This window comes from Uranotaenia lowii, chromosome 1 (genome assembly GCF_029784155.1).
Source record: "Uranotaenia lowii strain MFRU-FL chromosome 1, ASM2978415v1, whole genome shotgun sequence".
Taxonomy (NCBI): Eukaryota; Metazoa; Arthropoda; class Insecta; order Diptera; family Culicidae; genus Uranotaenia; species Uranotaenia lowii.
This window is the reverse complement of record NC_073691.1, coordinates 201,485,104-201,509,333: the sequence shown is the minus strand read 5'-3', so window position 1 is coordinate 201,509,333 and position 24,230 is coordinate 201,485,104. Positions and strand designations below refer to the sequence as shown.

The 24,230-nt window shown below is 32.8% G+C and overlaps 2 protein-coding genes and 1 long non-coding RNA gene across 4 annotated transcripts in view; 2 read left to right on the top strand and 1 right to left on the bottom strand.

Annotated features, from left to right (window-relative positions):
- The window catches only part of LOC129744159 (elongation of very long chain fatty acids protein AAEL008004-like), a 558,472-nt gene that overhangs the window by 134,371 nt on the left and 399,871 nt on the right, over positions 1–24,230 (top strand). The window lies entirely within an intron of this gene.
- The window catches only part of LOC129744151 (elongation of very long chain fatty acids protein 7-like), a 119,807-nt gene that overhangs the window by 73,661 nt on the left and 21,916 nt on the right, over positions 1–24,230 (top strand). Inside the window, exon 2 of the mRNA XM_055736554.1 lies at positions 18,260–18,400. Within this exon, the coding sequence (XP_055592529.1) occupies positions 18,260–18,400 (141 nt within the window). The remainder of the gene's footprint in view (positions 1–18,259; positions 18,401–24,230) is intronic.
- LOC129744194 (uncharacterized) lies at positions 5,212–23,402 on the bottom strand. The gene is made up of 4 exons (XR_008736848.1): positions 23,209–23,402; positions 23,056–23,152; positions 22,396–22,999; positions 5,212–6,939 (listed from the first exon to the last, which is right to left on the bottom strand). It is a non-coding gene; the product is annotated as an uncharacterized LOC129744194 (long non-coding RNA).

Below are 24,230 nucleotides of genomic sequence, written 5' to 3'. Positions count from 1 at the left end.
TGACAAAAATGACAAAAATGACAAAAATGACAAAAATGACAAAAATGACAAAAATGACAAAAATGACAAAAATGACAAAAATGACAAAAATGACAAAAATGACAAAAATGACAAAAATGACAAAAATGACAAAAATGACAAAAATGACAAAAATGACAAAAATGACAAAAATGACAAAAATGACAAAAATGACAAAAATGACAAAAATGACAAAAATGACAAAAATGACAAAAATGACAAAAATGACAAAAATGACAAAAATGACAAAAATGACAAAAATGACAAAAATGACAAAAATGACAAAAATGACAAAAATGACAAAAATGACAAAAATGACAAAAATGACAAAAATGACAAAAATGACAAAAATGACAAAAATGACAAAAATGACAAAAATGACAAAAATGACAAAAATGACAAAAATGACAAAAATGACAAAAATGACAAAAATGACAAAAATGACAAAAATGACAAAAATGACAAAAATGACAAAAATGACAAAAATGACAAAAATGACAAAAATGACAAAAATGACAAAAATGACAAAAATGACAAAAATGACAAAAATGACAAAAATGACAAAAATGACAAAAATGACAAAAATGACAAAAATGACAAAAATGACAAAAATGACAAAAATGACAAAAATGACAAAAATGACAAAAATGACAAAAATGACAAAAATGACAAAAATGACAAAAATGACAAAAATGACAAAAATGACAAAAATGACAAAAATGACAAAAATGACAAAAATGACAAAAATGACAAAAATGACAAAAATTACAAAAATTACAAAAATGACAAAAATGACAAAAATGACAAAAATGATAAAAATGACAAAAATGCCAAAAATGACAAAAATGACAAAAATGACAAAAATGTCAAACTGTAAAAATTGTCAAAATCGTTTGAATTTTCACAATTGTCAAAATTGTAAAAGTTGTCAAAATTGTCAAAATTTTCTATACTGTCAAAATTGTCAAACTTGTCAAAATTATCAAATAGTCAAAATTGTAAACATTGTAAAAATTTTCAAAACTGTAAAAATTGTAAAAATTTTAAAAATTGCGAAAATTGTTCAAATTGTTAAAAAAAAAGTGACAACAATGACAAAAATGACAAAAAAGACAAAAAAGACTAAACTGACAAAAATGACAAAAATGACAAAAATGACAAAAATGACAAAAATGACAAAAATGACAAAAATGACTAAAATGACAAAAATGACAAAAATGACAAAAATGACAAAAATGACAAAAATGACAAAAATGACAAAAATGACAAAAATGACAAAAATGACAAAAATGACAAAAATGACAAAAATGACAAAAATGACAAAAATGACAAAAATGACAAAAATGACAAAAATGACAAAAATGACAAAAATGACAAAAATGACAAAAATGACAAAAATGACAAAAATGACAAAAATGACAAAAATGACAAAAATGACAAACATGACAAACATGACAAAAATGACAAAAATGACAAAAATGACAAAAATGACAAAAATGACAAAAATGACAAAAATGACAAAAATGACAAAAATGACAAAAATGACAAAAATGACAAAAATGACAAAAATGACAAAAATGACAAAAATGACAAAAATGACAAAAATGACAAAAATGACAAAAATGACAAAAATGACAAAAATGACAAAAATGACAAAAATGACAAAAATGACAAAAATGACAAAAATGACAAAAATGACAAAAATGACAAAAATGACAAAAATGACAAAAATGACAAAAATGACAAAAATGACAAAAATGACAAAAATGACAAAAATGACAAAAATGACAAAAATGACAAAAATGACAAAAATGACAAAAATGACAAAAATGACAAAAATGACAAAAATGACAAAAATGACAAAAATGACAAAAATGACAAAAATGACAAAAATGACAAAAATGACAAAAATGACAAAAATGACAAAAATGACAAAAATGACAAAAATGACAAAAATGACAAAAATGACAAAAATGACAAAAATGACAAAAATGACAAAAATGACAAAAATGACAAAAATGACAAAAATGTCAAAATATCATAAAGGTCAAAAATGTCAAAAATGTCAAAATATTCAAAATTGTCAAAAATGTCAAAAGTGTAAAAAATGTCAAAATTGTCAAAATTGTCAAAATTATCAAAATTGTCAAAATTGTCAAAATTGTCAAAATTGTCAAAATTGTCAAAATTGTCAAAATTGTCAAAATTGTCAAAATTGTCAAAATTGTCAAAATTGTCAAAATTGTCAAAATTGTCGAAATTGTCAAAATTGTCAAAATTGTCAAAATTGTCAAAATTGTCAAAATTGTCAAAATTGTCAAAATTATAAAAATTATCAAAATTGTCAAAATTGTCAAAATTGTCAAAATTGTCAAAATTGTCAAAATTGTCAAAATTGTCAAAATTGTCAATCTTGTCAAAATTGTCAAAATTGTCAAAATTGTCAAAATTGTCAAAATTGTCAAAATTGTCAAAATTGTCAAAATTGTCAAAATTGTCAAAATTGTCAAAATTGTCAAAATTGTCAAAATTGTCAAAATTGTCAAAATTGTCAAAATTGTCAAAATTGTCAAAATTGTCAAAATTGTCAAAATTGTCAAAAATGACAAAAATGACAAAAATGACAAAAATGACAAAAATGACAAAAATGACAAAAATGACAAAAATGACAAAAATGACAAAAATGACAAAAATGACAAAAATGACAAAAATGACAAAAATGACAAAAATGACAAAAATGACAAAAATGACAAAAATGACAAAAATGACAAAAATGACAAAAATGACAAAAATGATAAAAATGACAAAAATGACAAAAATGACAAAAATGACAAAAATGACAAAAATGACAAAAATGACAAAAATGACAAAAATGACAAAAACGACAAAAATGACAAAAATGACAAAAATGACAAAAATGACAAAAATGACAAAAATGACAAAAATGACAAAAATGACAAAAATGACAAAAATGACAAAAATGACAAAAATGACAAAAATGACAAAAATGACAAAAATGACAAAAATGACAAAAATGACAAAAATGACAAAAATGACAAAAATGACAAAAATGACAAAAATGACAAAAATGACAAAAATGACAAAAATGACAAAAATGACAAAAAAATGACAAAAAATGACAAAAATGACAAAAATGACAAAAATGACAAAAATGACAAAAATGACAAAAATGACAAAAATGACAAAAATGACAAAAATGACAAAAATGACAAAAATGACAAAAATGACAAAAATGACAAAAATGACAAAAATGACAAAAATGACAAAAATGACAAAAATGACAAAAATGACAAAAATGACAAAAATGACAAAAATGACAAAAATGACAAAAATGACAAAAATGACAAAAATGACAAAAATGACAAAAATGACAAAAATGACAAAAATGACAAAAATGACAAAAATGACAAAAATGACAAAAATGACAAAAATGACAAAAATGACAAAAATGACAAAAATGACAAAAATGACAAAAATGACAAAAATGACAAAAATGACAAAAATGACAAAAATGACAAAAATGACAAAAATGACAAAAATGACAAAAATGACAAAAATGACAAAAATGACAAAAATGACAAAAATGACAAAAATGACAAAAATGTTAAAAATGACAAAAATGACAAAAATGACAAAAAATGACAAAAATGACAAAAATGACAAAAAATGACAAAAATGACAAAAATGACAAAAATGACAAAAATGACAAAAATGACAAAAATGACAAAAATGACAAAAATGACAAAAATGACAAAAATAACAAAAATGACAAAAATGACAAAAATGACAAAAATGACAAAAATGACAAAAATGACAAAAATGACAAAAATGACAAAAATGACAAAAATGACAAAAATGACAAAAATGACAAAAATGACAAAAATGACAAAAATGACAAAAATGACAAAAATGACAAAAATGACAAAAATGACAAAAATGACAAAAATGACAAAAATGACAAACATGACAAAAATGATAAAAATGATAAAAATGACAAACATGACAAAAATGACAAAAATGACAAAAATGACAAAAATGACAAAAATGACAAAAATGACAAAAATGACAAAAATGACAAAAATGACAAAAATGACAAAAATGACAAAAATGACAAAAATGACAAAAATGACAAAAATGACAAAAATGACAAAAATGACAAAAATGACAAAAATGACAAAAATGACAAAAATGACAAAAATGACAAAAATGACAAAAATGACAAAAATGACAAAAATGACAGAAATGACAAAAATGACAAAAATGACAAAAATGACAAAAATGACAAAAATGACAAAAATGTCCTTAAATGTCCTTAAATGTCAAAAATGCCAAAAATGTCAAAAATATCGAAAATGTCAAAAATTGTCAAAAATGTAAAAAAAGTCTATATTGTCAAAAATGTCAGAAATGTCAAAAATTTAAAAAATGATAAAAATGTCAAAATTTTAACCAATGTCAAAAATGTCTAATATGTCAAAAATGACAAAATTGGCAAAAATTTCAAATGGTCAAAAATATCAAAAATGTAAAATAAATCGAAAATGTCAAAAAGGTAAAAAATGACAAAAACGACAAAAATGACAAAAATGACAAGAATGACAAAAATGACAAAAATGACAAAAATGACAAAAATGACAAAAATGACAAAAATGACAAAAATGACAAAAATGACAAAAATGACAAAAATGACAAAAATGACAAAAATGACAAAAATGACAAAAATGACAAAAATGACAAAAATGACAAAAATGACAAAAATGACAAAAATGACAAAAATGACAAAAATGACAAAAATGTCAAAAATGTCCTTAAATGTCAAAAATGTCAAAAATATCAAAAATGTCAAAAATTGTCAAAAATGTAAAAAAAGTCTATATTGTCAAAAATGTCAGAAATGTCAAAAAATTTAAAAATGATAAAAATGTCAAAATTTTAACCATTGTCAAAAATGTCTAATATGTCAGAAATGACAAAATTGTCAAAAATGTCAAAAATTGCAAATTGTCAAAAATATAAAAAATGTAAAAAAAATCGAAAATGTCAAAAAGGTAAAAAATGTTCAAAGTTTTTGGAAATAATCATCGTTTTATAAAAATAAAATCGTTTTTTTTCTATTCACTTTTGTACTTTATTTTCAAGATTGATAATTCAGAATTTTGGAACACACCTTGTTTATTTTTTAAAAGCCTCGTTATATGTCTTCACATCCGTCTTTAATAGCTGAACACTTTTAAATGTGTCAAAATGTAACGAGAGATCCTTCAAAGTTGTCAGGAAAAACCAAAATTCCTTCCAAAACTTTAACCTACCACAATCTCATTGATTTGCCAACCTGAGAAGCTTACGTTACAGCAAACAGTTTTCGTAAGTCATCGGAAAACCGTATCAAAGGTGTGTTTATTTGTCTGTCAAGGTCGCTGAACAACATCTGATCGGTGATACTGAGACTTGGCGGTAAGTTGGCCTAACATTCGTTGACGACTGTCTGATCTTTTGTGCACTCGTCTCGTCTTCATGGGTCGCCGGATTCCGAATTAGATAATGACCAGGCAGTGTGATAGCAGCAGCACCCAGATCCAAATTCAATGAGCCCACTTCATGCTGGTGTAGGTCTGAAATTTAGGTTTTTTCTCGAACGACGATGTTTAAGATTTTTTAAAGAGTGATTTTTTTTAACAAATGATTGAATCTTTTCTTCCGGTGCAGTGGTCCCAAATAGGCTGATCGAAAATAAAAATAACAACAGAAAAAGCTGACGCATGCAGAATTGTTAAAAGACAAGTCTCGGACCAGCCTCAACTGCCTATTGCACAATCTGTGTCTCTGTTCCGCCGACTAGGCCACCACGGCTCGGCGACCTTACACCATCTTCGGAGAAATAAGAAGATATTGGAAGGAGCCCTACGCGCAGAGGTAAAAAAAAAAGTAAAAGAACCGGTGCCACCGAAATTGGCTGGTGGAAGTTAAGCCTGAGTGAGGGGCCTTTTAATTGGAATGCCGTCATTCGGCCGCCCTCAAAGAAGTGCTACCAACAACCACCATTTACATACTTACACATGAACGAAAGTGTAAGGTGGGCCCATGCGATGATGATGATCATCATTATCGACAATAGGCCGGCTCCATGGCAACCCTGTCGGGTTGCCGTCCACCTTTCGCTGCTCGGTTTGTGCAAGTGACCTAGGGTAACAAGCCGGTTTTGGTTGCGTTTTTGCTGTGTTTCGTCTGCTTGTTGCCGCTCCAGAGCGTGACATTCGGAAAGCGAAACTCGTTAAAAATATTCTAGCTCGCTTCTGAAGATCGTCCGAAGATCGTCCAAAGGTGTGGCCAACATTTCCAAGCCAATAACACATAAAATTTTGTCCGATCATCTAGGATTGTTTACAGAAAACTTAAACTCGATGAAGTGACCCAGAAAGAAAAAAAAAGAACTCAAAATCGAACCGGTGGCCGATTGCTAGCCAGGCCAGGTCTTTGTCCGGCTTCGGCAATGTGACGACTTTTCAAGCCTTTCTCCCTCTCTAGAGTTCTTCTATTTGTGTAGGATTATAATACCACATTCGATTGGTGTCGATTTTTGCGCAATTTTACCACTGCCATGTGCTTCGGTTGTCATTTTTTTCTCTGATCTGTCTCTTTGAGCTTTGATTTTTTTTTTTGTTGTTTCCATCTGCTGGTCCAAGATCTGTCCTACACCAAAGGCCGAAACGCATTTGAATGGCGGCGGCGGCCAGAAAATTAATCGATCATTGCAGGTTTCGTTCGGATTTGGATTTTCCATTGCCAAATGCCACGTGCTTGGTTGAAAGGAAGGAAACCAAGAAGGGGGGCAGTCATTCATTCGGCAAATGATCTGTAATGGAGTGTGACCGGCCAGTTCCGTCGCATGGAATCGAGTAACTGAAAATAGAGTAAAAATGTGCAAAAAGAAATGCACACCCCAAGGTCAATTCATACGGCCAACGAGAAGTGACATGAACAAAATTGAGAAAGGTCACGCATCATTTTCCATGATATATTTACAAGTTCGTACTTATCTTCCCAAATTCGATTAAATATGTTGAGCGATATCTAGCTTTACTCTTTCTGAAGCTCAGAAGTGTTTCACATAAAAATTTACACGTGCCAAAATGGGAGATTACAAAGTTCGAACCCGAACCAGTTCTGTCGAACTGAAAGATTACATCAGGCAGTTTGCAAAGCTGTGCAGGACCTGTTAGAATTAGGGAATTCGGAGCCTAATTTGAATACACGTGGGGTCCCTTAAATTGTATAGGATGTCGCACGGGATGAATAATCTGCGATTATTTATGGGAATGTTTTGATCGTTTTTCAGTGAGTGACGTAGATAATCGCCATGTTAATCAAAGATTATACTTAGACTTTTTCCAGCATACCAACACAGGATTTGAAATTGAAGGATTTTCGTTTTTCGAAGAGTTGCAACAGGAAATGTTAAACTGTGTTTTAAATCAGCCCCAGTGAACTTTTCAGCTTGTTTTACGAACGGTCAAACCGAACAGAGAGAGTTTTTATTTCATTTCCATTTAAAATTACAACTTTTCCCGCAAATCTTCCACAATACAGGAACACAAAATGTCTGGCAACATTATATAAGCGTTTCAAACTGCTTGTCTACTTTTAGACGTTTAACTAAATTTAAGGGTGACCAATAAATTCGAAACTGAGCAACCTGTTTTGTTTTTTTTTTCTTCAGAAAAACTTAACATTTAGGTATATCAATAGTCTGCTAGATAGTTTAAAAAGTGCAGGAAAAAAACAGTTTAGGTGTGAAGTTAATAAAAGCTTTGTTCCGTTTCTGTCAATCTGCCAGCACGGAAGAAGTTGACATAGAAAACTGTTGAAAAATACTGGCAACACAAGTGAAAAATAACGGTCAGTTAGAGAAAATTTTCCATACGATTCACATCGCAAAGTTGTTTCTCTTATTGATAAAGTATAAGTTTGAGTTAAATTACAATTTGATTAATCGAAAGTGGAACCGTCCTCTCCGATAGAAAGAATTCAATCAATCCGACCCAAATCCTCCGGAAGAATTTTCCTACCCGAAATCGTCCGACGCCCACGCCAACTCCAACCTGATATTAGTCCACCCGCATTTTGTTCATCGCCCGAACAACCTTTAAAGCAGGGATAAAAAAAACGCGCGGCATGCGGAGCTTTTTTTTCAAATTTAATTCGTCTTTTCCCTAAGATAGATTTTTTGCTGGATTCGATCGTTGCAGGCGTCTTCCTTCTTTGGCTTTTAATCGGCCTGCCCACGAGAGTATCCCGTATCCGGACAGGCCGAGAAGGGAAGTCCTCCTTGATAATTAGGGGTCCACAGAACCCGAGGACGAAGATGATGATCCTATTACGATTAGGCGCAAGATCACAAGGATCTGCGGGCCGAGCCGTGGGAAAGCCAACCGGCGTTTCCGGGCGAATTCCTTGGAACTTCACAGCACTAAACGAGGACTAGACTTCACACACGGACGCCTGATATAGAAGAGCCTCGAAAAAACGGAATCAAGCTTCCTTTTCGGATTTTTCGTTTCATTTTCCAAATATTCCTCCTTTTCCTCCAATATCAATTGACAGCAGCTTGCAGAAATGTAGCCTGCTGTGGTGCTATCTTGTTGTGAGACTTTACAAAAACATGAATTTTTTAGAATATAACATATAAAACTACAAAATGAAAACAAAAATCAAACGATTTGTAACCAACCGGTTACAAATATCATAAAATACAGGTCCATAATGATAAAAAAACAAAAAAAAAATGTCGGTGACTTCATCAAACATGAACTCCACTTTTTTGTTGCCTACAATCATTCAGATTGATGACCATTTTTCTAGTATTGTAAAATTTTCATAAAAAACGTTCTCGCCAAAGTCAATCAAAATGTGCTTGGTTCCCGCCGGTACTACTTCCCAATTCTTTCCGATTCCGGTAACCTTGAATGGGGTTGCTACTGAATATTTTCAGTATTACTATTTCCTTCTCAGAAAATTGCTGTCAATCGCAGCAACCGCGATTCATTCCAACAACAATTCCATCTATCCTTCTGTCAGGCAGCTCGTGGCGTGGGACGAAAATTACAACATAGAATTCTTAGAGCACCGCTTCAAATCCGCCCCCCTCTTCCTCACACCCTTTTAACCTTCACGAAGAACCTTCAAAGCTTTCTGCTTACATTGGATGATGACACCGTCTGGACACATTTCATTAGAAAACTTCTCCAGAAAACGGCATAGATTTGTGTCACTAAATCACAGCTTCAACTAAAACCACCTTTTTCGTTCTAAATCCTTCTAAATCTTCAGAAACTATGTCTATGGAAAGTTCTTCCAATCAGCGGTTCGACCTTCTGAAAGCTATTCTGCTTACTAGGAGGAATGTACGCCAAAAAATCAATGATCCAATTCTTTCCCACACGATTTGCATTACCGAACTACTGGATCAATTGTATCAACACTTTTCACAATTGCTTTTCCGTACATTTAGTTACTTTCTTCCAGTGATTGTTTAGTATTACTTTTACAATTGTATCTTCAGTATTTGAAGGAAAAATCATTTTAAAACTACCAATTTCATGAGAAAAGGTTTGTCCCTTCATCAGCATAACACCACACAAGATCTTCCCACTCGAATTGTGTCCGATCCCCATTACCAGCAGCAATCAGTCTGGAACTCCAAATAAAATTTCATCACAATTTTACTTCGAAAGAGCCCACGGCCTTCCGGTAGACAATTCCATGAAATATCCTGGCTTCCCATTTTTTTTACTACGCTTTACTTCGATTGATTTGTTTAAAACACAAGTTAAACAAAATTTCCGCGTGTTGTTCGCACGAGGCATAGCCTACTCTCATTGAAATCAAGAACCGTTAGAGCAAGTTCACTGGTGTTGGGAAAAAGTGGTAGAAATTTTTACATTTTGAAAATTTTACCATGCAAAAATGCTTCCAAGATCTTTGGTCGTAGTATTTTTTTACAGCTCTGTTTCTATTTCAGCCGTATGTGATAGAAATATTGCCATTTGAAGGTCACAGATCTTTAAAATGTTTTTGCATGACAAAATTTTCAAAATTTGCTCAGTGACAAAATATCTACCACTTTTTCCCAACACCAGTGAACTTGCTCTTAATGGCATAAATCGTGTTTTTTATGTGTCGGGCCAGGATTTTCTTTTATTAACCTTCAAACCCTGGGCATTTGATTTCAAATTACTGAAATTCAGGTATTATTGGAACAAAATTAAGAGAACGATGAAAGGAAATCACATGAAATGTAAAACTTTCGTCGACATCGTTTTCTAAGCTTCTCTATTTTAAAGTTAATTTTGAAGAATATATCTTGAAAAATTAATGTTTGCACTCTAACAGCGATATTTATTATAAACAAGCTGACCTGGTAAATTTCGTTTTATCTTATATTTAAAAAAAATGGTGTAAAAAAAAATTTTGCTTCATCTTCACGTCCTTTGCTTCTTCGTGAAGTCAATTTTCATGGAAAACATCTTAAAATTGTTTGAGTTAAGTCCTATTTCAAGTTGAATTTGTTAGGAAGCCCCCTTGCATAAAAAGTAAGATTCTCGAAACTGTTATACAAACCATTATTGACCCGAAAAACTCTCGGAAACCCCTTCTATACGTGCTGGTGTTACAAAGAAAACGCCTCAATTTTTACACATCAGATTGTTTGAATTTTTGCTCAATATTGCAACTAATGTGAATAAATGCAGGCCAAATCCGGGAAGATTTGTAGAAATTTTGAACGTCCAGGCCCGCCTGGACTTACCCCGATTGTTTTTTTTTCTTCTTAAAAACCGGACAATCTAGGACGCTTAAATACTATACAGCTAGCTACAGCTCTTCGACCAAATTTGCTTAAAAATCTTTAAGATTATGGAAACCAAACCAGTTCAAAATTCATCTTATAACTACTCTCCATCGATTCACAAACCAACGGGGGAAAAATCGATCGGTATGTCCAGAATAAGGTTGCCAGATTGTCCGGTTTTATCCGGGTTTGCCCGGATATTTGACACAAAATTTTGGAACAGTCCGATCCGGCCCGATTGCCCGGATTTCATTGAAAAAAGCCCGGATTTTTTCACTTTATTTGGCATATCGAACAAAAAAAAAACAAATTGTGTTGTAATTTTTTCTTATTTATGCCTCCAAAACGAAATTGTTGAGCAAGTTTGAAAAAATAATCATGAAAGGGTTTTTGGAAGCTTAAAATACGATTATAAATATGTCGATGAGTTTTGATGAAAAATTTTTTTTTTTAAATTTTTTTTTGTCTCGATTTTTGTTGAGTAATTTTAGGGTTTTGACTAATTTTGCCCGGATATTGCCCGGATTTTTGGCAGCCATTTTCAGATTAAAAGCCCGGATTTTGCCAGGTTTTTATATGAAATTATCCGCATTTTGTCGGCTCGGATACGTGCTGAAAAATTATGGCAACCTTAGTCTAGAATAAGGTTGCCAGATTTGTTTCAACACATACCCGGGCTGGACAATTTTATTTAAAAACCTGGCAAAATCCGGGCATTTACTTCAAAATTGACGGGCAAATTTTGTCAAAACGCAGAAATCACTCAACAAAAATTGACATAACCATCAACTTATCGACAGATTTTAAATCGTGTTTAAAACATCCAAAAAACTCTTCATGATTATTTTTATAAAACTTGCTCATAAAACTTTTTTTTGAAAGCATAAATTATAAAAAAACTACAACACAATTTGTTTTTTTTTTTGGTTTGATTTTCCAAATAAAATGAATCAGCCCGGGCAAATTTTAGGCATTTTTCAATAAAATCCGAACTGTTCCTAAATTTTGTATTAAATATCCGGGCGAACTGGCAACAATAATCTAGAATAAGGTTTGCCAGATTGCCCGATTTTATTCAGTTTTGCCTGGATATTTAATAACAAATTTGGTAACAGTTCTTGCCAAATTGTGCCATCTATTCAACGTAATATTCAGGGAAAAAAATCGATCGGAGGGTCTAGAACAACTTTTTTTCTTTAATTTGCGAATTAAAGACACGAGCGAAATTTTAGGGTTTTCGTTAATAATTTTTCCTAACAGCTTCAAATTCTATATATTTTCGAGATAAGATGTGTTAATTATTTATTTTTGAAGGAATGATAACACATCTTAGTTCAAAAATGAAGTATTTGAAGCTCTTGGGAAAAATTATAAGCGAAAACTCGAAAATTCTAGACAAAGGTTGCCAGAATTTTTTCTGCACTTAACCGCACCGGCCAAATCAGAGTTAAATCCGGGCAATATCCTGGCAAATTTTACCAAAACCCTGTAATAACTAAAAAACCAAGAAAAAAGAAATAAAAAAAAAATCATTAAAACTCATCGACAGATTTTTAACCTTATTTTAGGCTTGCAAAAACCTTTCATGATGATTTTTTTTAAATTTCGTTTTGGAGGCAAAAATGAAAAAGTTGATTTGCCAAAAACAGTGAATAAATCTGGGCAAAATTTGGGCATTTTTCAATAAATTTCGGGCAACCGGGCCTACCCGAATAAAACTGAGCAATCTGGCAACATTATTCTAGACTAAAGTTGCCAGAATGCTCGGATATTTAATACAAAATTTGGTAACAGTCTGGCCCGGCCCGGTTGCCCGGATTTCATCGAAAAATGCCCGGCTTTTGTCCGGATTTTTTCACTGTATTTGGAAAATCAAACATAAAAAACACTAATTGTGTTGTGAAAATTTTCCAATTTTTAACTCCAAAACGAAATTTTTTTAAGCTAGTTTTATTAAAATAATCATGAAAGGTTTTTGAAAGCCTAAACATTTTTTTTAATCTTTCGAAAAGTTTTGATGAAACATTTTGTTTTCATTTTTTTTTTTCTTGATTTTTGTTGAGTAATTTAGGGTTTTGACAAAATCTGCCAGGATATTGCCCGTCGATTTTGTAATCAAATGCCCGGATTTTGGCACTTTTTTTATAAAACATTGTTCGGATTTGGACGGCGCGGAAAGGTGGTGAAAAAAATTCTGGCAACCTAAGTCTAGTGGTTTTCAAACTTTTTTCACTCACCGCCCCCTTTTGCAAAATTTTCGAGCACAACGCCCCCCTGGGCAAATTTTTAGAAAATCTAAAAAAAGATAAAATAGATCGTTGAAAAATCATTAGGTTTTGGCTTTATGTTGTTGTAAGAACTATGAGTCTTTCAAATTTATATGTGGCCCTCAGAGCCAAAGGGGTAGAGAGTAATACATGTGTAAAAATAGTCGATTTGATTTAATTATGTCGGACGATTCTTCATATTTCAAACTATAATTTGTGATTTTTCAGATTTCTTTTAATTTTTTTTCTATACTGTTTCGTTCGAAAGAAAAATGCAAATTTTCGAAAAATGTATGGAAAATGGCCAAACATAGCAACTTAAAAACGTGTTTTATCGAAATTAGCTTCTATGCACATATACCCTTTTGGCTCCAAGGGCCTCATATTGCTTCAAACCTCCAGTATTCTATGTAAAGTTTCCTGGACAATTGCTTAAACTAATTGATTAAATTGATTGAAAGTTTACCCATAGCAAATGGCACATTTGAACTTTGAATCGATTGAAATAAAGACGAACAAATAAAAACTTAAAATATAAATTCTCTTACCTAACAAAATTCTTTCATATTTTTTTACAAAAAAATATTTCATATGGCAGCTTTTTACACAGATTTTTTCGAAGGTTTTTTCGGTTTAACAGGTTTTTTGAGATAATACAATTTAAAGATTATCAAGAATTGCCATCCAAAATAAATCTTTTTTAGTATAACCCAAAATTATCTTACAAAACAAGATCAACATGTAAAGCGTATACAGAAACTCTGACAATTTTAAAAATCTTGAAAAAGTTTCTCAGCGATTTCAGTCTCCAAAAATCATAAAACGATGTTTAGTTACTACATCCGACGTTTCGGCATGTTAATTTTGCCATTATCAATCATGATAATTTTTCATTTTAATTGTTCAGAATGTTTTTTTGAATCATTGAAACTGTCTTGAAGAAAAACTCGTCTCGTTGTTGGCAATTTAATAACAACCAATAGTGGTTAACGAAAGAACGAACAGGAGAACCAAAAAGTTCTAATGTCATAAGAATATTTCAAAAAGTTTTTGAAAAGTATCGCCAAACGAAAACATCATTAGTTTGCAATAGATTTCCATACGCTCAGCCAACAACGAGACGACTTTTTCTTCAAGACAGTTTCATAGATTCAAAAAACATTCTGGACAATTGAAACAAAAAATTATTATTCCTTGATAAAGGCAAAATAAACATGCCGAAACGTCGGATGTTGTCAAAAACTATCGTTTTATGATTTTTTGAGACTGAAATCGCCAAGTTACTTTTTCAATATTACTGGATCTGTCGATAGGAAATTTAAATACCCCTTTCGATTTTGGCAACATCCGAACAAAACCGTTCGTTTTTCCATAAAAGATGAATTTATTAGGTCACTGTTTTATTTTTTATTTTCATTTCAAATAAATAAATATTAATGTAAAACGTAATATTAGCATAAATTTTTTTAATTTGGTCTAAAATTAATAGTTTTAAACAGTAAAAACATGGAAATGTTTTACCACTTAAAACTAATATAATTGAACGAATTTGAAAAAATTCATGCTAATATAATGTTTAACATCAATTTTGATCAATTAGATATAAAAATAAATAGTAAAAAAGTGACTAAAAAACCGTTCGACTTTGACAACATAAAATTTACGAGCGTGTTACCAAAAACGAACAGGGTCTGTAATTTCAAAAATCTTTTGGATACATTTTAAGAAAAAAAAATGGTGATACTGAAACAAAAATTAACTTGCCGCTATCTAAAATTATAGATACTTAAGTCTTGAACCTGATGTTTAGTTTTGTAACGTAATTTCATTGTTTTGCATTGAATTTACTCGTTGTTATTTCCAATCTTCGTTGTTTCGTGATTTGTGAAAATGTGAATTACGACCTCACCGCCCACCTGAGTCGTTCCAACGCCCCCCAAATTTCAAAATAGAACTCACCGCCCCCCTGGAACCTCTGAACGCCCCCAAGGGGGCGGTAGGGACCACTTTGAAAACCACTGGTCTAGAACAACAACACAAAATACACGAGAATAATTATCAAGTTTTCGCTAATAATTTTTCCTAAGAGCTTCAAATTCTACATTTTTTAGCAAAGATGTGTTAAGATTCCTTCAAAAATCAATAATCATCACAACTTAGCTAAAAAATGTAGAATTTGAAGCTTTTAGGAAAAATATTAGCAAAAACTGTAATATTTTGTTCGTGGCTTTTGTTTGCAAATAAAAAAAAAAGTTGTTCTAGACCCCTCCGATCGATTTTTTTTCTTAAAAGTGCGTTGGATAGAAGAGAGTCTCCTCCGTTATTTGGCAAATTTTCAGAGATGGCGATTTTTTTCTTTTTTTAAGGTAAAAAAAGACACCGTGGAAGACACTAAATTGGTAGGATTTGGTTCCAGTTATTTCTGAGATATAGAATGCTGAACTTAGGTGTTTCTCAGCTTAGATTTCTTCGCGAAAAATTTAAAATGATACTCTTAAGAATTATTGATTCATAACAGATATTTAATCACTAATGTTTTTAGGACATGGGATCGTTTTTCTCTCAATTATTACATACATACAAATTATCACTTTAATCTCTTCGACAAAGTTGTTGCCAGAAAATTTTCCTGTTAGATCATGTTATTGATATGTGGTGTTGAAATAACGCGAAAGGTAGAACAAGTGTTTTAACAGTGATTAATGTGATTTCGCCCTGAGAAGATTAAAAAATCTTTCAAAAAATAAAATGTTCTAGACCCCCCAATGGATCATTTTAAATTTAGGCTTAGATGAAAGGAAAAAGTCCCAGCTTCGAACAAAGTTTTCTCTCAAAGACAGCTCGAGGTAGGAACTAAAAATTTGACAGAATTTATAAAGTCATGTATGTTGAGAATTTTTTGAATTAATTGTTCTCACCAAAACAACAAAATTCAAATTTCCCCTTTGTGCGGAGAGTTAAAGATTGATTTTGATTAGAGTTGGTACGTTGAATTCAAATACAGCATCACTCGTTTTTGAGATTCAAGGATTTACTCTTGAAAATTGATAAAAATTTGTTGAGAAATATGTGCATTTTTTTTTTTAGCAAAAACTATAGAATATTACTTAGATGATGAAAACAAAGGTTTCAAATCGATAATCAGTTTCCTAAAAGACTGCGAGTAATTTTGAACCCCATGAAGGAGATTACAGAAGTTTCCTTTTATTTACTTTTCCTCGTTCTTCAACATAACGGTAAATTTGGCGGAATGTTAATACAATTTCAAACTGAAAGGAATTGTAGATACATTTGAAAGCCTAGGTAAATACGTTTTGCAGTCTTCAATAAAGTTGAAACATGAATTAAAGTCTTCAGAATGAAAAACACAAAAACGTCCTTCTGTGAAGTCGAAAATAGTTTCAGTTTTTTCTGTTGAATTTTTATGAAATTTGATTTTTTTTTAAAAAGGCAGTTTACTTTTCAAACTAGAATATCTAGGCATAACCTTAATCCCCAATCAAGTTAAGGATAGTAAATAGATTTAAAATCAGTTTTTGTAGGGTTAGGTTTGTAAGTTCGTCAGTTATCGATAAGTTATTCAACTTAGAAAAACGATAGGTTTAAAACTTGCAATACTAGAAAAGAATCGACAAAAGATTCAAGTTCAGGACGCAGAAATTTCCAAAATAAGTTATTAGAACACAGCCACTAAAAAGTGCTTTTCCCCACTGTTTATTGGTGATTAATACTTCATTTTAAACTTTAGATAAAAAGGAACTTTTAAATTGGGATCAAAGTTGGCCTTGCTCGAGTGCGGTCGTATTTTTTCCGCGGTCGCGTTTTGCTTCGTGATTCCTCGAAATTTATCTGATCAAGTTTCAGTTAAGTTTGAAAGTGTAGTGAATTCTTTAATATAAATAGAATTATAATCGGAATTTATTCAATGTCAATATTCTATGACGGAAACTGGATTCCCACTTGCATTCGTGTAAATTTGAGAAGAAAATGCACGTTCTTCAAATGTGAAAAACAAAGGAATGACAGTTGATTTGCATCCACGGATCCGGCTAAATTTCTGTTGTGATAGCGATGAAAAAGAGAAAACTTTCAATAGTTTTTCAAAAGTTCCCTGATTAGGCTTTTGTGACAGGAAGAAAAATGTTGAGGTAGAAAATAAATTCAAGTTTCAGCCCCGGTGAAGAGTGGTTTTTTTTTTCGTTGCCTGCAAAGCAAAGCGCAAAAAACAGCAGTCGAAAAATTAAGTAAGACTAAAAGGAAGACTTATTATGAAAATTATGCCAATTAATTCCTTTTACTATTTTTTTTAAGTGAATCAGAATACTGAATTTGACACTAAACTTGAAAACTTGAAAATTCAGATTGAGATATTTATGAATTCTTAGTACCGGAAATCCGTAAAAAAATGGGAAAGTCCAGGCAACACAAAGAAGAAAAAAAACGAACTGCATGCATACGTCAAAGCATGATTCCATCATCTTATGATAGTTGTCATACTGGAGACAATTTTTTTTCTTGATCGTAAATATATTTGGGACCACCGACTGGTCAAAGTCCACCGGCAAATCAATGAAAACTTCTCGAATGATCTCAGGGAGGGAGAGATCATCAAAAGTGAAACGATAGACGAAATAAAAACAAACAAACAAACGATAGACAGGCGGATCAGCCGTCTGTTTACAATCGCACAATACTCGATTGGCCGTGACAGAAAAGGGAAAGGGGGAATGATGGAATCTGTGCCTTGGTGGGGAGCTAATGTAATTTGGCGTTGTTTACTATTGGTAAGTGAACTGACTGTTGGTGAAACCGGCGGAAAACAAATGACGTCCTTTAATTGTTTTGTGTTTTTTTTTTGCAACTGAGAGTGAAGTTCATGAGGGAGACTTAAATGTTCAATCGACTAAGATCTTGTAATTTTTTAAATACATTCTTACTGTTAGGTTTTAAAAGCAATTTTCCAAGGTATGAACTATCAACTTTAACACTGTTTGCATTAAAAATCAATTCGATCTTCATGTATGATTTTTTAATATTTTCCTTCCAAATCTAACTTAAGATGATTTTTCGAAACTAATTGTAAGTACCTCTTCTGCCATTATTCCAGATGGATCTGATCAACAAATTCTACGGAGGCTACCGGTACCTGATGGACGATCTGTCCGATCCCCGCACCAAAGATTGGCCCCTGATGAGCTCTCCCTTCCCAACGATTGCTATCAGTTTAACTTATGCGTACTTTGTTAAGGTAAGTCTCCTCGTCTTCGTCGTCTGGCGGGCGGCAGATCAATCATCGAAAACGCATGATCATTTCGGAGATTGTTTGTTTCTTCAATTTTTAATAATTGATTCCCTCTTGAGTTCAAGAACTGATGTGAACAAAACCACCTGAAGTTTATGTGGATTACTTGAATCCTTAAGTTAGGTCAGTCATTTGACTTTTAGATTTTCACATCGAAGCGTCACTCTTTGAAGAACCTGTGTTGCAGTTGGAAAAATACATCATATTTTCCAATCGATTAACATCATAACTGCAGTCTATCTTTAGATCTCCAAAGTCTTAAAAGCCAAGCTTCTGAAGGTTGATGTTGTTGTTTGTTGTTTGACAGCTTCCGCAATTTCCAACACAATCATTGCATTGGCGAAGCCGGGGGACGGTCAAGTTCACCTAGTGACGAAGATATTCGCAAAATTGACAGTTTCGCATTTGTCACGGCACATTTTGAACTGACTTTCCGACTGCCAATGTTTAAATCGGAGCACTAAACCGTGGCAAGTGGAACATTATACACCCCTTGGAACGATTTTACGGTAGAGTAGATCTAAAGGATGTTTCTATTTTTAAATCTAAAAACAAAGAAGAGTAAGCCAAATTGCCTAAACATCAGTGCTAACAAACATTTTTAAGCTGAAACTTCAAAAATTATTTAAAAAAAAATTTAGGAAGGTGTATCAACATAAATGAAAATGAGTAGATAATTGTCGAAATTTGCGATATTCTTATAATTTTCGAAATTCTCAAAATTGTCAAAATTGTCAAAATTGTCAAAATTGTCGAAGTTGTCAGAATTGTCAAAATTGTCAATATTGCCAGAATTTTTAAAGTTGTCAAAATTGTCTAAATTGTCAAAATTGTCTAAATTGTCAAAATTGTCAAAATTGTCGAAAATTGTCGAAAATGTCAAAATTGTCAAAATTGTCAAAATTGTCAAAATTGTAAAATTGTCAATAGTGTCAAATTGTCAAAATTGTCAAAATTGTCAAAATTGTTAAAATTGTCAAAATTGTCTAAATTGTCAAAATTGACCAAATTGTCAAAATTGACCAAATTGTCAAAATTGTCAAAATTGTCAAAATTGTCAAAATTGTCAAAATTGTCAAAATTGTCAAAATTGTCAAAATTGTCAAAATTGTCAAAATTGTCAAAATTGTCAAAATTGTCAAAATTGTCAAAATTGTCAAAATTGTCAAAATTGTCAAAATTGTCAAAATTGTCAAAATTGTCAAAATTGTCAAAATTGTCAAAATTGTCAAAATTGTCAAAATTGTCAAAATTGTCAAAATTGTCAAAGTTGTCAAAATTGTCAAAATTGGCGAAATTGTCAAACTTGTCATGACTGTAAAAATATAATTGTTAAAATTGTCAAAATTGTCAAAATTGTCAAAATTGTCAAAATTGTCAAAATTGTCAAAATTGTCAAAATTGTCAAAATTGTCAAAATTGTCAAAATTGTCAAAATTGTCAAAATTGTCAAAATTGTCAAAATTGTCAAAATTGTCAAAATTGTCAAAATTGTCAAAATTGTCAAAATTGTCAAAATTGTCAAAATTGTCAAAATTGTCAAAATTGTCAAAATTGTCAAAATTGTCAAAATTGTCAAAATTGTCAAAATTGTCAAAATTGTCAAAATTGTCAAAATTGTCAAAATTGTCAAAATTGTCAAAATTGTCAAAATTGTCAAAATTGTCAAAATTGTCAAATTGTCAAAATTGTCAAAATTGTCAAAATTGTCAAAATTGTCTAAATTGTCAAAATTGTCAAAATTGTCAAAATTGTCAAAATTGTCAAAATTGTCAAAATTGTCAAAATTGTCAAAATTGTCAAAATTGTCAAAATTGTCAAAATTGTCAAAATTGTCAAAATTGTCAAAATTGTCAAAATTGTCAAAATTGTCAAAATTGTCAAAATTGTCAAAATTGTCAAAATTGTCAAAATTGACAAAATTGACAAAATTGTCAAAATTGTCAAAATTGTCAAAATTGTCAAAATTGTCAAAATTGTCAAAATTGTCAAAATTGTCAAAATTGCCAAAATTGTCAAAATTGTCAAAATTGTCAAAACTGTCAAAATTGTCAAAATTGTCAAAATTGTCAAAATTGTCAAAATTGTCAAAATTGTCAAAATTATCAAAATTGTCAAAATTGTCAAAATTGTCAAAATTGTCAGAAATAATATTTTTTTTAATTTTTTAGTTTATTTGTCAAAATTGTAAAAAATTTTAAAATTTTCAAAATTGTCAAAATTTTCGAACTTGTCAAAATTGTCGTCGAGGTTTTCAAAATTGTCGAGATATATCCAAATCATCTAAAATTATCTGTATGAGTTTTCTTTTAATTTGGCTTAAAGAGTCTATAAAATTCATCAAAATTTTTGAAATTGTTCAAAATATCCTTCAAGTTTCTTGAAAGTTTCAACTTGATGCTCTGATCTTTCGTCAATCCAGATTCTCGTGTTTTACATCCTGATTGTGAAGGTACCTTGTAATGAGGAAGTTCCCCGGCGCACCTCAACCGGTTGCTCAAGAATCACCATACAATGACCGTTAAATTCTGCTTCCCGAAAAAAAACAACTATCGAGTCAACCCCATCCAACAAAACTGAACGCGTGTTGCCGAGCTATCAAATTCCGGAATGGTTCTTTTGCAATTGCAGCTTAACAATTGCAGTGCTCCGCCGCGCTGGTTGATTGACATTGAACCTAGGCCTAGGCCTGGTCTGAAATCGAGCGGGATCATTACCCTGCATCTGTCCCAAGAATCCGTTGATTGGATTACATCTGAAAGAGCAAAAAAAAGCTAGAGCATGACCAAATGGTTCGCGACAAAACGCGAGCTGGTGAATCCCATGCGACTTAAACTACCGGTTGAAAAATTGATTTCGAAATTGATAGAATAATGCAGTCTGTGAGTAATCTCTAGGGATGACAATTTACGACGTTATTTTTCATAGATTTTATTTTATCATACTAAGAAAATACTTTAGAGAAATCTTTGTTCATCAATCAATGACAAAGCTTGAGGGGCTTTCAAACTATTTAAACCGGCGCTGTAAAGCTTATGATAAACTTCAGTGAGGTCCAGCGATTGCACCGGACTCGGAACATGAATCAGTCCCAGAGGAGGAAACCTTTCACTTGACCTTGCATTGCATCCTCGCAATGGCAAATCTTTTGTCTTTGGCTCGAGAAGCGGTTCATGTCGAATCACATACATGTACGAATCAGCTACATAGCTAGAGTCTAGGCAAGATGCATAAGTGATTGGATCTTGGGCCAGGTTTGACCAAGGTCTTCCCGGAGTCAACGGACTCGATCCGGCGGCAAGTAACGAGATGTTTAAAATGAATCATTGATCATAGGGTAGCTTAGGATAAGTCCATTGAAGCACGGAAGTGAATTCTCGAGGGAGGTCGTGTACAAAAAAAGGGATTGTAAGTTCTAAGAAAATTAAGTAGGTACCTCTGGAAGATAATAAAGGTGATTCTTCGAGAGATGAATCAAATCTGTTTTTTTTCTGAGTTTGCTGAAGAATCTGGATGCCTGGATTGGCAAAGTATAGGACGATACAGATTTTTCTCGATTGCCAATACTGAGTGTATAATTTTGAATACATGATTCCAAAATATAGATTCCGGCTGTTGAAAATTGTCCTAAATGAGTTGTTATCAAAATGGTCCCTACCGCCCCCTTGGGAGCGTTGAGAGCTTCTTGGGGGGCGGTGAGCTATACTTTGTAATTTGGTGGGCATTGGAAGTTTTCAGTTCACATTTTCACAAACTACGGAACAACTTAGAATATAAATGACAACGAGCATGTGTAATGGACTTACTATTTTACAGATGCGGCGCAACCTTTGAAGAAAGCTGTGCTCCGCACCTTCTAAATCACGCCACAAAGGAAAAGGAACTTAATTTTGTATGTCATATATTCGCATCAATTTCATTGGAGAATAGGCCTAACTTACGTGCATGTGTGTCAGATGTCATCTTTCGATAAGGTCAACGAGCTGTTTCGCCGCTCCTGTCCTCAGCATCCCCTTCGCCGACTCCCTTGGCGACATGGGGAAACAGGCAAGGTCATTGGAATTCGAGATGGCATGTTCTGGGCATGATGCAGACGACAAACTTCCTCAGTCCTGGAGCCCCTTGTTTCTGCTAACAGGTCCCTTACGAGACTGCACGATATTGCTGGCGATGTCTTATCCTTACTGTGGGCGGCCTTGATGGCGGCTAACAGGCCTCGCCCAACACTACACGTTACGGTGATATCACTTGCGATGTTTTTCCTTGGTGTGGGCGGCCTGGATGGCGGCTGGCAGGCCTCGCCCTACACTGCACGTTCCGGGGATGTCACTTGCGATGCTTTTCCTTGGTGTGGGCGGCCTGGATGGCGGCTGACAGGCCTCGTCCAACACTACACGTGCAAACCGCTTCGCTGGCGTTTTTTTTTTTCCACGGTCGATTTGCCTGACCGAGGGAAGGCAACAAATGTGAGCACGGTGGTCTTCTGCACGTGGATCGGTGCCGTGGTGCGCAGTTCCTGGGAAGAAGAGGCAAGAAACAAAAACCCTTTGGGCACGGCTCGGTTAGAATCCGTTCCACTTCTAAATTCGTTTGGGTCTTACCCTATATTGGGGATATTTTTCCTTTTGATGTGTTTCTGTCACGGCTTGCTGCGTCCCGATCTGAATTATATTCGGTTTCCAAGCCCGGAGGAACAACCTGAGCACAACAAGATTGTCAATCACGTGCTATTATGTATTGTTGTGTGAACTCACCAGCGGCTGTGATCGATGTCGTCTCCTTCAGTCTGGCGCGAATACCTCCTGAAGGATTTCTAGCGGATTTCTCCAGGGGCCACTTGCACTTCCTTTGCCGGCCCGAGAAGCGAGACGACCGCTCTCTTGCACGGGATCCGGCACCACCGTCGACTTCCTTTTTAACACGTCACTTCAGAACTTTTTCTTTTCTTTTTTCCTTCTTCTTACACACTAGCGAGAATTGATGATTGACGGTTTGAAGTATGCTTCCGTGCGCATTTCCACTCGAGGGGTTTTTTCAAACCTTGCAAAATGTTCCCACACTGAGAGGATTTGGTGTCAGTTATCTGGCCTTTTAGAAATTGAGTGCGTGCTAAATATATGCATGAAACTAAAATTGCTACACATGTTCAATGCCCAACAATGAAACGACTTTGAAGAACTCTGAAAACCACATTATAGCCAGATTAAGGACAAATATCTGTATACTCACTGAGTTTTTCAGCAAGTTTTGTCTCTGTTAGGCAGGCAGATCACAGCCAGATTTTTTTAATTGTGACAGATTTCGTATAGGTACGATCTGTATATTAATCTGGTTTTGAGGTTTATTTTGAGTTATACCAAAAGCATGAATTTTAGATGGCTTGGGGGGGGGTTTGGTGACTTATTTTTACCTATGATTTTTAAAAAAAATGTATTTATCACTATATGATTATTGATTTTTAAGTATCTACATACTCATTAAAAGTTTTTGTATGAAATTGTAACTTAAGAGAAGACACGAATGCCACAAGGATGGTCATTAATAAAATTTAAAAAAAAAGTTACTTAAGAAAAGTGGTCCTTAGCCTAAAGAGTGAGCTGATTCTTTGCTTATGCTTATTATGCTTATGATACATACACAGCCAGATCTTGTCAGCATCCCGGTGAATAGTAAAAATACATTTACTATTCATCTTTACAAGGCCGGGCCCACTGTGCAGTATTGGACGCAGAGACGACTGGAACCAGGGGAGGAAGAAACGTGGACAACAGTACCA